At 41.6% G+C, this 17,809-nt stretch overlaps 1 protein-coding gene across 2 annotated transcripts in view; it reads right to left on the bottom strand.

Annotated features, from left to right (window-relative positions):
* Positions 1-17,809, bottom strand: part of LOC110495101 (glutamate receptor ionotropic, NMDA 2B) — a 119,680-nt gene extending 101,871 nt beyond the window's left edge. The window contains exons 1-2 of one of the 2 annotated variants that reach the window (XM_036949373.1): positions 17,070-17,809; positions 8,775-9,276 (exon numbers count right to left, since the gene is read on the bottom strand). In XM_036949373.1, the coding sequence (XP_036805268.1) occupies positions 8,775-8,783 (9 nt within the window). In that variant the 5' untranslated portion in view covers positions 8,784-9,276; positions 17,070-17,809. Of the gene's footprint in view, positions 1-8,774; positions 9,277-15,530; positions 15,834-17,069 lie in introns of those variants that run through there. The other variant, XM_036949372.1, reaches the window with a different exon arrangement.

Raw genomic sequence — 17,809 nt, 5'->3', positions numbered from 1 at the left:
GTTGGATGGAGAGCATTTGTGAACAGCAGTTCTCAGTTCTTTCCACAGATTCTCGATTGGATTCAGGTCTGGACTTTGACTTGGCCATTCTAACACCTGCATATGTTTATTTTTGAACCATTCCATTGTAGATTTTGCTTTATGTTTTGGATCATTGTCTTGTTGGAAGACAAATCTCCGTCCCAGTCTCAGGTCTTTTGCAGACTCCATCAGGTTTTCTTCCAGAATGGTCCTGTATTTGGCTCCATCCATCTTCCCATCAATTTTAACCATCTTCCCTGTCCCTGCTGAAGAAAAGCAGGCCCAAACCATGATGCTGCCACCACCATGTTTGACAGTGGGGATGGTGTGTTCAGGGTGATGAGCTGTGTTGCTTTTACGCCAAACATAACGTTTTGCATTGTTGCCAAAAAGTTCCATTTTGGTTTCATCTGACCAGAGCACCTTCTTCCACATGTTTGGTGTGTCTCCCAGGTGGCTTGTGGCAAACTTTAAACAACACTTTTTATGGATATCTTTAAGAAATGGCTTTCTTCTTGCCACTCTTCCATAGAGGCAAGATTTGTGCAATATACGACTGATTGTTGTCCTATGGACAGAGTCTCCCACCTCAGCTGTAGATCTCTGCAGTTCATCCAGAGTGATCATGGGCCTCTTGGCTGCATCTCTGATCAATCTTCTCCTTGTATGAGCTGAAAGTTTAGAGGGACGGCCAGGTCTTGGTAGATTTGCAGTGGTCTGATACTCCTTCCATTTCAATATTATCGCTTGCACAGTGCTCCTTGGGATGTTTAAAGCTTGGGAAATCTTTTTGTATCCAAATCTGGCTTTAAACTTCTTCACAACAGTATCTCGGACCTGCCTGGTGTGTTCCTTGTTCTTCATGATGCTCTCTGCACTTTTAACGGACCTCTGAGACTATCACAGTGCAGGTGCATTTATACGGAGACTTGATTACACACAGGTGGATTGTATTTATCATCATTAGTCATTTAGGTCAACATTGGATCATTCAGAGATCCTCACTGAACTTCTGGAGAGAGTTTGCTGCACTGAAAGTAAAGGGGCTGAATAATTGTATAAAAAATAAATGTCGTTCCACTTCATGATTGCGTCCCACTTGTTGTTGATCCTTCACAAAAAAAGGCAGTTTTATATCTTTATGTTTGAAGCCTGAAAAGGTCGCAAAGTTCAAGGGGGCCGAATACTTTCGCAAGGTACTGTAGATGGCCTCTATGACTGGACCACCACTGGATTAGAACTATAAAGCCTCTACGACTGGACCACCACTGGATTAGAACTATAAAGCCTCTATGACTGGACCACCACTGGATTAGAACTCTAAAGCCTCTATGACTGGACCACCACTGAATTAGAACTATAAAGCCTCTATGACTGGACCACCACTGGATTAGAACTATAAAGCCTCTATGATTGGACCACCACTGGATTAGAACTCTAAAGCCTCTATGACTGGACCACCACTGGATTAGAACTATAAAGCCTCTATGACTGGACCACCACTGGATTAGAACTATAAAGCCTCTATGACTGGACCACCACTGGATTAGAACTATAAAGCCTCTATGACTGGACAACCACTGGATTAGAACTATAAAGCCTCTATGTCTGGACCACCACTGGATTAGAACTATAAAGCCTCTATGACTGGACCACCACTGGATTAGAACTATAAAGCCTCTATGACTGGACCACCACTGGATTAGAACTATAAAGCCTCTATGACTGGACCACCACTGGATTAGAACTATAAAGCCTCTATGACTGGACCACCACTGGATTAAAACTATAAAGCCTCTATGACTGGACCACCACTGGATTAGAACTATAAAGCCTCTATGACTGGACCACCACTGGATTAGAACTATAAAGCCTCTATGTCTGGACCACCACTGGATTAGAACTATAAAGCCTCTATGACTGGACCACCACTGGATTAGAACTATAAAGCCTCTATGACTGGACCACCACTGGATTAGAACTATAAAGCCTCTATGTCTGGACCACCACTGGATTAGAACTATAAATACTCTATGACTGGACCACCACTGGATTAGAACTATAAAGCCTCTATGACTGGACCACCACTGGATTAGAACTATAAAGCCTCTATGACTGGACCACCACTGGATTAGAACTATAAAGCCTCTACGACTGGACAACCACTGGATTAGAACTATAAAGCCTCTATGACTGGACCACCACTGGATTAGAACTATAAAGCCTCTATGACTGGACCACCACTGGATTAGAACTATAAAGCCTCTATGACTGGACCACCACTGGATTAGAACTATAAAGCCTCTATGACTGGACAACCACTGGATTAGAACTATAAAGCCTCTATGACTGGACCACCACTGGATTAGAACTATAAAGCCTCTACGACTGGACCTCCACTGGATTAAAACTATAAAGCCTCTATGTCTGGACAACCACTGGATTAAAACTATAAAGCCTCCATGACTGGACCACCACTGGATAGCCATGAGGTTATATGTTCTATACAGTCTGGCACCTCCTGGTCATCACTCATTTCTATACTGCACCTATATATCTCTGTCTATGTATTCTCAGTTTGACAGCTAATGTTAACAGCCATGCAAAAAACAACACTTGATACAGATAACTTTTCCTCATTCAAACCCAGAGACAGACTGTACTACTTTTGTCTGGCAAGATGTCTTTCTGGCAAGGTGGAGGGATGGGGGGGGGGGGGGGGATTAATTTTAGCCTACCCCCTGAGGACACTAGTTATGACCTGCTTCCCCCTCACCACCACCCTCCCAGTCTCGTTACCCTCCAACCCCACCCAACCCCTCCCCACCTCAGTGGTCATGGGTAATTAATTAGCAAGCTGTTCCCAGCAGAGGGCCAAATGAAAGCAAGCTCAGTGATACAGTCAGGGGGGGGGGGGGGGGGGGGGGGGACACTCAGACTCAGGAGGCAGGTCCACTTCACACAGTAGTTAGGGACACTCAGACTCAGGAGTCTCCTGCACTGTGAGCCGCAATAATATTTTAGCCCACTGAGCTAAATTCTTGGCAGTAGCATGGGGAATCGATCCAAATGTTCAGGTTTCAACCAAAGGGACTTATCACACAAGCCAGCTCTGATACACTAATTACAATATTATCTTTCTGGGGCCAAATGTATTTAAGAAAAGTATTTAAAAAAACAAGGGTTAGAACTGGTTCAGGGAACAGAACCGAAAACCGTAAAATAACTAAATCATTTGAAGAGCAGAACCCATACTGAAAAAGAAAGTGATCTATAGTGTTGGGGACTGGTTAATAACGTTCTTTCATGTTCCAGATATTTTTTACCAGTCCCCAAAAAATCACAACAAAGCGCCTATGCAAAGCCCTCACTCTCACTCAGAAACCTATTCCAGCGTCTGCCTGCCAGCTGATTTTTTTTTTACAGTGGGTGTGTATGTAGGCTACCTGCCCCTCCCTTCTGAAGCATAGGTTACTGTAGCCTTCTGACGACGTTACAAAGGTTACTGTAGTCTAGTGACAACATTACATAGGTTACTGTAGTCTACTGACAACATTACATAGGTTACTGTAGTCTACTGACGACATTACATAGGTTACTGTAGCCTACTGACGACATTACATAGGTTACTGTAGCCTACTGACGACATTACATAGGTTACTGTAGCCTACTGATGACATTACATAGGTTACTGTAGCCTACTGACGACATTACATGGGTTACTGTAGCCTACTGACATAGTTACATAGATCACTGTAGCCTACTGACGACATTACAAGCGTAATTCAGAAATTAGGGAGAGATGGTTAATTAGAGAAGAAAGGATGGATTTTTCAATGCCAGTTAAGGATACAATAGTTATCACCTTTTCACGTTGGATTTAGTAAATACATTAGATAAGACGATGTTTTTAATTCTAGTGCTGTTCTGTACACACAAGCTCGTTAGCTAGCTAGCTGGCTCTGGTACCAACATTAAACCAACTCGGAAGTTCAAAGACATTCAAAGTTCCTCCATAGAAGCCACTCCACCGTAGGTATAATTCTGTGGGCTTAATTCAGATAATACATGTCATAACATGATGCTCAGAACTTCAAGGCAAGCTTCCTACATCCTCCTTCCTCACCCTGAAAACGTCAGTTGCATCTCCCGCCCTACACTGTGACTGGCAGCACAGTATGTGTGTTCGTCTTTCATTATGATTAAACCATACTGTTACGGCAAAATACAATTTGTTATTGACGACTTTCCTATACAGATGTAATCGCTTACCCGCTCCACACCAAGCTATTCTATATGCACTGATTGGTGAAGTAATATAATGTCGAGCTAAATGTAAAATAAAATGGATGTTTCAGAGGTTTAAAAAGGAACCGAAAAACCGTTGCTTTTTGGGGGTTCAAACTGGTTCAGAACTTTATTTTGCTAGTGGGAACAGTGGAACAGAATGAAAAAATGATGGTTCTGTTCACAACAAAACAATTGGAAAATAACTTTGGTTCCTACCCCTGATTTCAAGTGTTCTATAAATTAGCTATACTCCTGGTTTGGTTAGTAAACCTCTTGTATATAGTGACCATTGCACACTGCTAACTTGAGTACAATGGAATCACCCACAGCATACTAACGGTCACATTGGTTCTTTGTGTTCTTTTCTGGATAGGTCCCTTGGGGAAAGAGTTTGTCACGGAGGTTTGAAACTACAAAGGAGTATCATGCTTTATCTTCATGGCATGTACTCTACTGTAGCCTGGTTAGATCACACTCCATCTACGAATCTCTTTCACCCTCTTTATCTCCTCCGTTAAATGTATCATTATCCTCTCACTATCGTTCCTTCTCTGAAGAGTCACCTGCACAACACATGATGATCCCAATTCTTCTCTTTTCTCTCTCTCTCATTTGTAATTCATCAAATGTTACTTCCCTTATTCCTTCAACCTGTTCTGGTATCATAACCTCCCTCCGTCACTCTTTCTCTCTCATCTCTCTCATCTCCATACCGCCACCCCTCTCTCGACGAGCCACACTCCCCTTGTGTTCTGCCTCCCTGTCTCTGAAAAACCTGACTCTCTCTACCCCCTCTCCATTTCTCTTTCTCTCCCTCTTCACCTCTCTCTCTCCCTTCTCTTTCTCTCTCTCTCCCTTCTCTTTCTCTCCCTCTTCACCTCTCTCTCTCCCAGCTCTTTCTCTCTCTCTCTCCCTTCTCTTTCTCTCCCTCTTCACCTCTCTCCCTCCCAGCTCTTTCTCTCTCTCTCTCTCCCTTCTCGCTGTAACTCTGTCTGCCTGTCAAAAAGCGTCTTCAAAAGAGGTTCCGTCGGCGTGACAGGGAACAGTGACAACTTCAACAACAAGAAATGTTCGCACAGCATCTACACATTCTGATCATATAACCAACTAGACTCTCAGTGTGCTGCATTGACTCAAGTCAAGAGAAGCCAAGCTATTTCAATGGAGACATTTCTCTATCCAAAAGCAGTATACACCTAGCCTATCAATTTTATCCAAGCACCTAGACTAGGGTTGTGTCTCAAATGACACCATATTCCCTGTTTAGTGCACTTCCTTTTGGTCAAAAGTAGTGCATTACATAGGGAATAGAATGCCATTTGGGACACGGAGGAGGATGAAGATATCAGGTAGCCTATTAAGGGGAATAGGTATCGAAGGGGCAATTCAAGGCATGCTGATGAGTTGAGCTGATACGGCACTCTAAGAATCTACGACGACCAAGACATTCCGATCATGTCATTTACAGAACAAACCGCCAAAGAGAGGGGATCAGTAACCAACCGATTAGACTCTCACTGTGCTGCATTGACTCAAGTCAAAAGAAGTGGTCCTCTGTAGCTCAGTTGGTAGAGCATGGACAGTGGGTTCGATTCCCAGGGCCACCGGTACGTAAAATGTATGCAAGCATGACTAAGTCGCTTTGGATAAACGTGTCTGCTAAACGGCATATATTATTATATTAAGAAGCCAGGATATTTCAGTGAAGATGCATTTTTTCTATTCAAAGTCCCTATCCTATAAATTGTATCAAAACACCTACACTAGAAGTATATTTGGTTGCCTGTTAAGAGGGATACGTGTTGAAGGAATGCTGATATGAGTGAGAGCGTGAGAAAGAATGGCCCTCTAAGAAGCTACAGTATGTGGGCTGCAGCAGTATCACAGTGATGGGGCCCATCTATGCTATTCTTAGACCTTCCATCCTCCCTTCAAAGACAGTCACACATGACTTGGTGGGGAAAAAAGAGAGAGAGGTAGAAAAAGAGAGACATTTGGAATGCTTATTTTCATCACAGAGAAGCAAGCGGTGAGTGGGTGGGAGTCAGATGATCGTCACTTATTAGAGCGACAGTTAGGTAGGGCATACATTTTCGTCATCGACGATGGGTCAATCCACTGATGGTCGTTCGGGAAAAGTCTATACTTGGGAGATGGTGATGCATTACAGGTTCAAAGAGGAATGAGAAGAGGACCAGAAAAAGTCTAGAGTAAGAAAATAACTATTTAAATGTTTTTAACTTTGACCACAAGGAATACTTGTACATCTCTCTCTCTCTCTCACACAAACAAACCAACACGCACACACACACACTGTCCGATACATTCAGTACACACAAAAACCTGTCAGCCTGCACTTCGAGTCCCCTTAATCCTTTAATGACTCCATCAATATTTGTAAAGCCAGTCAAATGAAGCCAGAAGCCAATAGAGTTGCCTGCCAGGTCGTCAGTCTGTGGCCATGATGCACTGCTGCCACTCTCTCAACACACGCACACACACACACACACACACACACACACACACACACACTCTGGTCACAATCTACTGATCACAGAAGGGGGCTGCCACACCACTAAGCCCGGCAAGAGAACAAGAGAACATGTAATCCACCACAAACCAAACCAGCTCCACAAACAAGCTCCTTCTGGGTCGCACGCTCCCGTTCCCAATCTGTCTGTGTCCCAAATGGCAGCCTATTCCCTATTTAGTGCAATATTTTTGCCCCATAGGGCTCTGGTTAAAAGTAGTGCCCATTATAAGGAATAGGATGTCATTTGAGACGTAACCTCTGTCTGAGATCTCCATCCTCAGTCAGATAAAGGACCCTTTCACTCGCTCTGGGTTTCATTCAGTCTGTCTGTCTCTCCCTGCCCCTCTCAAGTCAAGGGCTTCATTGGCATGGGAAACATACTGTATGTTAACATTGCCAAAGCATGTGAACTAGATAATAAACAAAAGTCAAATAAACAACAAAAATGAACGGTAAACAGTTCCAAAATACATTTAAAATGTCATATTATGTCTATATATAGTGTTGTAACGATGTGCAAATGGTTAAAGTACAAAAGGGAAAATAAATAAACATAAATATAGGTTGTATTTACAATGGTGTTTGTTCTTCACTGGTTGCCCTTTTCTTGTTGCAACAGGTCACAAATCTGCTTTGATGGCACACTGTGGAATTTCACCCAGTAGATATCAGAGTTGATCAAAATTGGGCCTCTCTCTCTCTCTCTCTCTCTCTCTCTCTCTCTCTCTCTCTCTCTCTGTCTGTCTGTCTGTCTGTCTGTCTGTCTGTCTGTCTGTCTGTCTGTCTGTCTGTCTGTCTGTCTGTCTGTCTGTCTGTCTGTCTGTCTGTCTGTCTGTCTGTGTCTGTCTGTCTGTCTGTCTGTCTGTCTGTCTGTCTGTCTGATTACCTTTCTGCTTCCCTGTCCATCTCTCTCCTGCGCTCTGTCTCACTTCCAGTCTCTACATCCACTATTAGATAAACCTGTCTCTGTGTCTCACTTCCAGTCTCTACATCCACTATTAGATAAACCTGTCTCTGTGTCCCCCCCCCCCAGCTCTCTTTCACTTCCAGTTTTCCATCCACTTTTAGTTCCCTCTACGCCCACCCCAGGGAGAGAGAGAGGAAGACAATTAGTCCTTTCTTCCTCTACGCTCTCCTAACTCTTTCTTCCTTCATCCTCCATTCTCACCCTTTATCCGTTTCTAGTTTCATTCTCTACTTCACGCTTTTCTCTCCATCTCGCTGGTACTGAAAACAAATGGTTCTCGATTTAAATAACAAACCCGAAAATGTGCAATGACTGTCTGTGCGTACTAAATGGAGTACAAAAAGGAACAACATTGGTTACTAACGGCCTAAAGAGGGGACTTTGGTTTTACTGGTCATATTAGATCATTACTGTTCACAAAAGACATGTAAATAAGCCCTTTCAAAGGCAGACAGTTACACATTCAGCCTCATGTGGATATTGTATCACACATAAACAAACGGAAGGCTTTTCAATCAAACCTGCATTGTGATATTTAGGCAGTAGCTCTTTTTATTCAAAAACCACCACTACTACCAGGTACATTCCGCTCATGGGTGGATGCGTCCAGTTTTCACAATAACAAGTGTGTATGTTCACGGATAATAGTTTATTATCGAATACACTTCACATGTGTTTTTATATGTTTTAAAATGCATTTTTGTGAACTAACACTCGCACTTGGCTTTTTCTCCTCCCCCTTGCCAGCTCTGACTTTGCTGATAGCTACTTTATAGGGCGGAAATGTACTGGTTGTGCCACCTAGCTAGCTTAAGATGAATGGATAAGAGCATCTGCCAAATGACTACAATGTACATGTAATAAACATTGCAGGTTTGATTGAATTTCGGGCCTAAGACTGATGGACTGCATCTGTGAAACAGAGAGAAAAGGTCCAGAGTAAAAGGCCTTGGGGGGTCCTACCTTGTACATTGCCAGCCCAGATCTCCTCTCTACTCTTCAGAACTGGCATGGTGGTGTGGTCTGGGACCCAACTACTCCTCTCATAGCACCGGGTGGAGGGAAGGATGAACAGATGAAGCCGTGCAGAGAGGAGTAGACGTGAAGAGGGCTTATGGAGTGAGGGATGAGCACCGGGATTGAACAAGTGTGCGTGTGTCAAGTTTGAGTGTGTAAGGAGAACTCAAAAAATAAATGGAGAAATGACGAATGGAGAAAGAGATGGAGAGGGGCGAGGCGCTCTCTCAATCGTCTCTTGTCGTCTGACTCATCCTCCCGTCTTCTTCCACTGGATGATACAGCGCGACGAGGTTTCCTCTGACAACTCCGTGTGTGTGAACAACGGTTGCCGTGGCAATGCGGAGATTAGAGCGTGTCTTCCTCCTTCCCTCCTTCTGTTTCTTCTGTCGCTCCCCTCGTTTATTTAGTCACCATCATCGGTCTGTACGTTGGGTCTTTGTCAAGACTGGGGGAGAGAGGAGAGGAGGGAGACAGAGAGATGGTCAATAACCAGACATGATCTGTTAGGGCGAATGTTTCTCTGCTTAATGGTGAATGCTTTTGTGTCGTTTGTATACACAAGTCAATTGCTTCAGAGGTTCAAGGCTTTTAACACAGCTTTTTACCTTTCACTTCATAATCTGAATTCAAATCCATTCTGACTTATGGATTGGCTCTTGGCCAACACACAATTATGCAGTGTGATTTATCTCCTTATCACATATCATAAAAGTTCCATATTATACATTGACAGACAGTACAAAATGTGTGCAAAAGAAAAATGGTACTTAGTTCATTTTGTCTGTTGGTTGGATTCAACTCTGGCCTAACATTAAATACCACTTTTTTTAAATCAAATTTCAGAAAATATCCCATATCTTACATTGACAGACATACGAAATGTGTAAAACATATAGTAACCACTTTGCCAATGTTGACATTAAAGGCCCAGTGAAGTCAAGAACTTGATTATCCTGTGTTTTATGTATATTTCCACAATATGAGGTTGGAATAACACTGAGAAATTGTGACAATTACAATAATGCCCTTTAAGTGTAGAGCTTTTTGAAAGGCCGTCTGTTTTGGTGGGATGGAGTTTTGGCCTGCCTATCACCAGGCAGTAAATTAGTTAATAGACAAATAAGAAAAGAGTTCCAAACCTCTCTGCCAATAACAGTCCTAGCAAAATTCTTGCTTGAGAAATGTATATTTGCTAAAAAGCTATTTTTGTTTAGTTTTTTGCTATTTTAATTCACAACAATCACAGTAAGGTACTAGATTGCTACGAATAAATGATTTAATATTGAAAAACAAACGGCTGCATTGGACCTTTGAGTATTCAAGGTTTGTAATGGGTAGATTTAACTTGAGCCTAACATTCAATACATTCAACAATAGATTTCTGGAAAAAGTTCCAAACACAACAGACATATAAAATGGGTTAAACAAATAGGAAGCACTTTGCCAATTTTGATAAGTATTCAAGAAGTAACTTTGGCCTAACACCCACTAGTCTCTGATCTTGTCCGTGTAATATATGCATCATTCTCTCATGTTCTCTTCCTGCCTTCATCCCTTCCCACTTTTGTTGATGGGTTGTGTCCTGCATTTCCCCGCTGAATTTTACCATGTTGCCCTCTAGGAAGTGTGTGTGTGTGTGCATGTGTGTGTGTGTACACACATTTTAGCCCTGGGAAAAAATGTCAAAGGATATCACTGTGTAAGGAATTTTTATCCTGTCTGGCAGAGTGATAAATTATGTATTCAACACATTTTATTTCCAAAACCCATCTTTCGCTCTGACTCTTTCCTAACTGTAATTATAATAATAATAATAATTATCTCAAACTCCTTCAGTAGTATTTAAATTACATTAATACTGCAAATGATGTATTGGGCTCAAGGAAACATACACACACTTCGGCAATTAAATACTGTACCACATGCAAGTAAGCCGGCCAGCCCCAGCCTCACTACAATCAAACAACGTCTTTCAAAGACAATTATTCAGAAATATACAATATGATATATTGTGGTGAGAGTAAAATGGATTAAACAATACTACTGATTATTAATATCTATCTGGAAAGGGCAGCAGATTGGAGTCTCCTTGCTAAATACATAATTATAACTTCCTTTGCCCCCTTCAAAAATGGAACGCATAGCATATGATAAAGGAAATATGTGAGTTACTGGCATACAATGTAAATCACTTTGAGACTCAATAAAAAAAAGTGCTAGGTCTATAGCCTACATACAGTAAATGCAAATCAGTATCATGTCTTTACAGAATTGACCAAAAATGTCACAAAAATGTCACATAAGCTAGGCTAGCCATGTCTCTCAAATGCAGCAACATAATCTCACCATGCGTCACAGCTTATATAGCATTAATCCTTTAGAACTGAGATGGAGGGCTGGATGGATGCCCTTTGTGAGTTAGAGACAGGAAGACATTTTCTGAGTCCCGAATGGCACCATATCACCCATACAGTGTACTACTTTCGGCCAAACCCCTGTGGGCCCTCGTCAGAGGTAGAGTACTATATAGGGAACAGGGTGCCATTTGAGACATTGTCAAAAAATGTACCTGGGAGGAACATTGTGTATTATAAATAGTAATAAGAGCTCACTCTCCAAGCGTAGTGTCATCCCTCCTCACTGTGCTGGGTTAAAAGCCTACCTAAATCATTCAGACTGCTTGGGTCCACAGTACACTATACTCAATTAACATCAACGCGCTGTAACTTTGAGAGACTACTTTTACTCTAATGATTGAGATGGAGGACTAGGAAGGAGAATTAGTTAAAAAAGCTTCATCCAAGGCCTTCGTAAAGGAAAGTCTGGACTTAAAATTATATCTCACATCTGACATTGACTTAAACTTTGCAACTGATTGACTTCAACCACTTCAGATAAGAATCAGATTTGATACTAAATGACATTTTGTAGAATTGTAGATAACATGAAAGTTAGTTGATCAATACTTGGGTCTTGGGTAATGACTATGTAGGAGCTGTGGCAGTTATATATGCTGCCTCTAATATCAAAATAAACAAAAGCAAGCCAAGAATTTCACATTTTGGGGGAATATGAATTACATTCACAAGCACAGTTTTCACCATGCACCAACCTCCATTTTAGACCCCATCTCCATTAGAAGCTAAAGTGAATTTCTCCGAAATTACTAATAGGCATATGGGGTCTATTGAAAAGAAAAACAACAAACGGCATTAGGACACTCAAGCCTACAGTGAACCACCACGGGAATCCTATGATGCAGCCTGAAATCAACACTTCAGGGGGCCTCAAAGAGGACCAAGCACGCCCTGGCTGGTGTACGATTCATTGTATCACTCATTTAAACAGATTCATCACACAGACAGTTGAATGTAAGGGGAAACATGGGAGGAAATATAGCTAAGTATCTGAAAATATCATAATAAGATAGAGATACTGAATTAAAACCAAATCGAAACAAGCCATAATGCAGCCACAACGGACCCAATTGCAAAAGGACAGTCAAATGACCTGTACACTCTGTATTGTACATAACAGATATAGGCTAGGCTATATGGGCCCGATTCCGACTTAGGAAATGACGTATTCGTTAAGCACGCCTTTCCTATGCACTTGGTATTCAGACTTACCTTATGAAGGTGCGTAACGGGCTTGCAAGCGTGGTTCCCTTGCGCACACTCAATACATTTTATTAAACTGCGGAAAACCCTCCCACTTGCTGGCCAACAGAGTTTCTTGTATAGTTTTTATTCAATAGGGTTGTCAGTACCTTTATCTTAAGCCTTTAAATATGGCGCGGCTTTAAGTTGGAATTTTGTTGACGGACACAACAGAATATATCGAACGGGTTTAGAATATTAGGGATCAATGAAGGAAAGCCATCTAAATATATGCAATTTGTAGATTTAAAAATGCTCTGATATTGTACATTATTTAACTTAGGAAAGTATTTATGAATCAGTAAAAAAAATGGTTTGGAGAGCCTTCATGAGCGAAAGAAAGAAAACGGTGGTTTGATTCATTCTGAAAATTGCCACATTCAGTTCATGAAGCCATGGTAATGTTGGAAGATTACTGTACATAGAATTATAATAGGGAGGACACTGCACAATAGTAGGTTATACCCTCATCTACTGCCTGCACTAACCATGGAACTGTGTGATGACACAGCCAAGTATTGCACAATGCGTCGGGTTCAAAATGTCGAGGCTTGGTCTGCCCGCTCCATAACGATTTAATTAGCCTACATGTCCTTTATTATATACAGAACCAGTCAAAGGTTTGGACACACCTACTCCTTCCAAGGGTTTTTCTTTATTTTTACTATTTTCTACATTGTAGAATAATAGTGAAGACATCAAACTATGAAATAATACATATGGAATCATGTAGTAACTAAAAAAGTGTTAAACAATTCAAAATATATTTAATATTTAAGATTCTTCAAAGTAGCCATCCTTTGCCTTGATGACAACTTTGCACACTCTTGGCATTATTTTGGGGCTCCCGAGCGGCACAGCGGTCTAAGGCACCGCATCTCAGTGTTTGAGGCGTCACTACAGACGTCCTGGTTCAAATCCAGGCTGTATCACAACCGGCCGTGATTGGGAGCGGCACACAATTGTCCCCAACGTCGTCCGGGTTTGGCCGGTGTAGGCCGTCAATGTAAATAAGAATTTGTTCTTAACTGACTTGCCTAGTTAAATAAAGGTACCATTTTCTCAACCAGCATCACCAGGAATGCTTTTCCAAAAGTCTTGAAGGAGTTCCCACATATGTTAAGTACTTGTTTGCTGCTTTTCCTTCACTCTGCAGTCCAACTCAAACCAACCAATGTTATTTGAGGGGGGAAAACAACTCTATCCAGTGCTTTTTTTGTTTGTTACCTTTATTTAACTATTCAAGTCAGTTAAGAACAAATTCTTATTTACAATGACGGCCTGCACCACACCCTGACCCGGACGATGCTTGGCCAATTGTGTGCAGCACTATGGGACTCCCAATCACGGCCTTTTGTTATACAGACTGGAATTGAACCAGGGTCTGTAGTGACGCCTCTATCACTGAGATGCAGTGCCTTAGACCGCTGCGCCACTCGGGAGCCCCCCAAATGCACTGTACTCTTATCAATAGATTTGATCAAATTGTAAATTACAGTGCATGAAGAATGGTGTTATTTCTATTGGGGGGGGGGGGGGGATGAAGTAGATGCTTTTTCCACTTGGAACTGATAGGTTCGCTAGACCTTATTCATGGTTTCCTTATGCGTAAAGGTGGTGGAATTATTAGGGAATTAAATCAAGGTCAGAATACGGTGTATCTGTAGACACCTTCCATCTCCATCCAAAATGAACAGCAGGTAAACAGCACACTATTCTCATGCTTAATAGAGAGAAAGGTACATAAAAATGGAATTACGTTAATTTACACGCACTTAACTCGGGTGAAGATGAAGATAAATAGATCAAACCAACAAGACATTGCAGCCATACTAGACCAGGGATCTTCATTTGACCTATATTGCCACAGCAAAATAATCCTACAGCAACAGGATTTGAACGTTTTGTCCATAATGTTGCTTGACCGGTGGTTAGGCTATTAAACTGGCCAAAAGCAGGCTACATGAAAAGTACAATATTGTTTATAAAACTGTCAGCGTGGATTTTCAATTAATTTAACGTTTAGTCCATAATGTAGCTTGATCGGTGGTTAGGCTATTAGCTGGCCAAAAGCAAGCTACATGAAAAGTACAATAGCACAAAAGTATATAACTTTGTGTTAGTGTGGGTTATCAGTGAATTGATGTAAATCACAAAGCTCAATACTTCTCAGCAACAAAAGTGATCAAATTAGGATCCTACATCTATACATGAACAGTATCACTCTGTATTGTAGCCTACTGTGCATGTGACCAATAACATTTGATTTGATGTACTAATTGAGTGAGTTATATATAGACACAAAACAATGTGTTTAGATGGAGAGAGGAGAGGAGAGGAGGGGCAGGCCTAAAGACCACATCAGTGATCATCAACTAGATCCAGCCGTGGGACGATTCTTGAGCGGATGGCATAATTACAAATCATTCCTAGACAGCAAATTGACCGCAAGAAGCTCAAACAGATATAATATTTGACTAAAACATAATATTTTCAAACCTTGCTTACGTTTATATATGATCACGTGTCTTTCTATGCGTGGGAAATGCGTTCCAAAATACTGTTTTTACAGTCTTTTATGTGTTTTTGCTCAAATCAAACCACTTGGGAGGCCAAATTCGGCCTGCAGGCTACCAGTTGGGCAACCCTGGACGACACAATGAGCTGTTCTATACAGTACAGTTCATGTAGAGGGTAAATGTATAGAACACTTATTAAGATCAGAAGCTGTGATAAGACAGTGTGGTGAGGATAGATCTAAAAGGGAGATCTAGATACTGTACACCCCGTTAGAACGCAACCTACTAATCAAAGTTCATCCGGAATACACACACAGACAACCCTACATGCTAGTGCGCACATGCGCACGCACACACACACACACACACACACACACACACACACACACACACACACACTTATACTCTCTCTCACATGCCTGCAAGCACATACACTTATACTATTTCTCACATGAATGCAAGCACACACACCATACATGCAAGCAGAGGCACGTACACACACAGTTCAAGCCACTACTCACCTATTTAACTCTTGTCTGTAACTCATTATTAATTTAGTGGTGATCAGAGGAGTGAGACAACAGTAAAGACAGAGCTGCCACTTGAAAACACAAAATGTGGTGTGGGTTCCTTAGTCCTTCATGGTGAAATCCCGCTCAAAGCAATAAACATGGGGCGTTTGTTTGAATTGAACCCCCTTTTCAATCCACAAGAAGAAGAAAAAAGACAAAAGTTGAAAATGTGAATGCTATTGATTGAAATTGTTTGTCATAAACTCTGTGTGTGTGTGTGTGTGTGTGTGTGTGTGTGTGTGTGTGTGTGTGTGTGTGTGTGTGTGTGTGTGTGTGTGTGTGTGTTTCCTATGGACACACAAGGGCTGCATTAATAACTTATTTTGGATGAACTGGTGATGTTGATGATTGAAAAGGGATCTCCCATAAGACATACAACTCAGATGCTGAGAAGAACCATCATGAAAAAAAGAGGGGAATTTGACAGAGAGAGATGGAGTGCAGAGATTAACAACATTCTTCTCCTACTGATTTCTATTCTTATCTGTCTATCAGTCTGTCACTATTTCAAACCTACACACACACTGTGAACAGTGTTCTTCAGGTGTGTCGCAAGCCAAGGCTTTACAAGCTTTTTAATCTACTTTTCAACAACTGAGCCCGGAAGTCTTTCCTGATTTACGTGCCTTTTGAGATACAAGAGAGGTGGAATACAAGGAAGGGGAAGAAACAGCTCCAGAGACAATTAATGGAGAATTGTCCATTCTAGTTGAAAAAACATCAAACCGAAATAATTAGGGGGCCGCTAAATGAAAGATGCAGAAACAAATGGAATTGAAATTGGTATGGGACGTTTATTACTTTTGGGTAATGTGTGCGTGTCAATAATTAATGGAGAGAGAGAGAGAGAGATGGGGGAGAGAGAGAGAGAGAGAGAGAGAGAGAGAGAGAGAGAGAGAGAGAGAGAGAGAGAGAGAGAGAGAGAGAGAGAGAGAGAGAGAGAGAGAGAGAGAGAGAGAGAGAGAGAGAGAGAGAGAGAGAGAGAGAGAGAGAGAGAGAGAGAGAGGCAAGTTAAATACAGGTGATGGACCAGCTGAATGAAAGAAATTGATACCTTACCCAACACTGGCAGTTTTCAAGTTTACTGTTCAAATACACAGTTTGCTAAATCACAAGTCAAAACTTCAGGCAAAACGTAATCATTTTGTGCTAATGTTCCAATTAAGACTCAAAATGGCATCAGGTACATATGAGAAATGCAATGTATAAGGCGAGACAGAGAAAACGCCAAGATAGATAACTGTATTCCTCAAAGACAACAATTAAAAATGGATTAAGTTTGACTGAACTGATGTGGCGAAAGAATGGGCATGGGAGAATTGTGAGACCAAGATCAACTGACTATGAGTACCAGATATAATCCCTCTCCTTTTCGCCATAGTTTAGTGTGTGAGTGTGTGTGTATGTGTGTTTTATGTATACGTAAAGCACACACAAATACACACACAGACAGACAGATAGACAGACACTAAACAATAGTAAACCTACCTAGAGTTACCAATTTAAGAACCCCGCAAAATTGTGATGCATAGGATGTGGGTGAGGAAGGACCAGAGGAGGAAGAGAAGGAAAATGGGGGAAAAGGAGTCATTGAAGAAGAGTTGTTGTTTAGTTGTCTCTTTCTTTAAAAAAAATTCAGTCCAAGTTAATTTACATCTGAGTTTAAAGACAGAGAAAGAGAGGGAGAGGAATGTGCTCTGGAGAACTGGTGGAAAAGGGTAGAGGAGAGAAGGAAAGGAATAAGGATCGAAAGGGATGGAATGGTGAGGAGGGAGAGAGGAAAGAGACAAGGGAAAGAAAAAAAGTCTCAAAATGAAAATAAAAACTCCCCCTCCTCTCTCTCTCACTCATAAATAGAGGAAATTGTACAGCAGGTAGATGGAGAAATAAATGAGGAGGCAAATGATGGAGAGAGCGAATATATGAAAAGATGAAGCACCTCCCAGCACCACGATAAGGAAGAGAAAAAACATACAACGGGAAAAAAAATTAAATACTCCAAAGCCTTCCGTTTCGGCAGTTTGTGTGAGCTGAGAGGAGGGTTATCAGTAAATTCTCCAACTGTTACAAATCTTCTTCATCTCTTCCTTTTCCGCCAAAAACCAGGAGCCTTCCGGTTATTTAAGATGTAAAGCCTTCTCCAGGACAACTGTTAAACGTGTCAAACAGGCAGCATGCTGAGGTACTACCCAGAGCTAGAGACAACGTACAACTGGCACCTCCATCTG

The sequence above is a fragment of the Oncorhynchus mykiss genome, chromosome 17, assembly GCF_013265735.2.
Source record: "Oncorhynchus mykiss isolate Arlee chromosome 17, USDA_OmykA_1.1, whole genome shotgun sequence".
Taxonomy (NCBI): domain Eukaryota; kingdom Metazoa; phylum Chordata; class Actinopteri; order Salmoniformes; family Salmonidae; genus Oncorhynchus; species Oncorhynchus mykiss.
The sequence above is the reverse complement of the archived record's forward strand: the minus strand, read 5'-3'. Positions and strand labels throughout refer to the sequence as shown.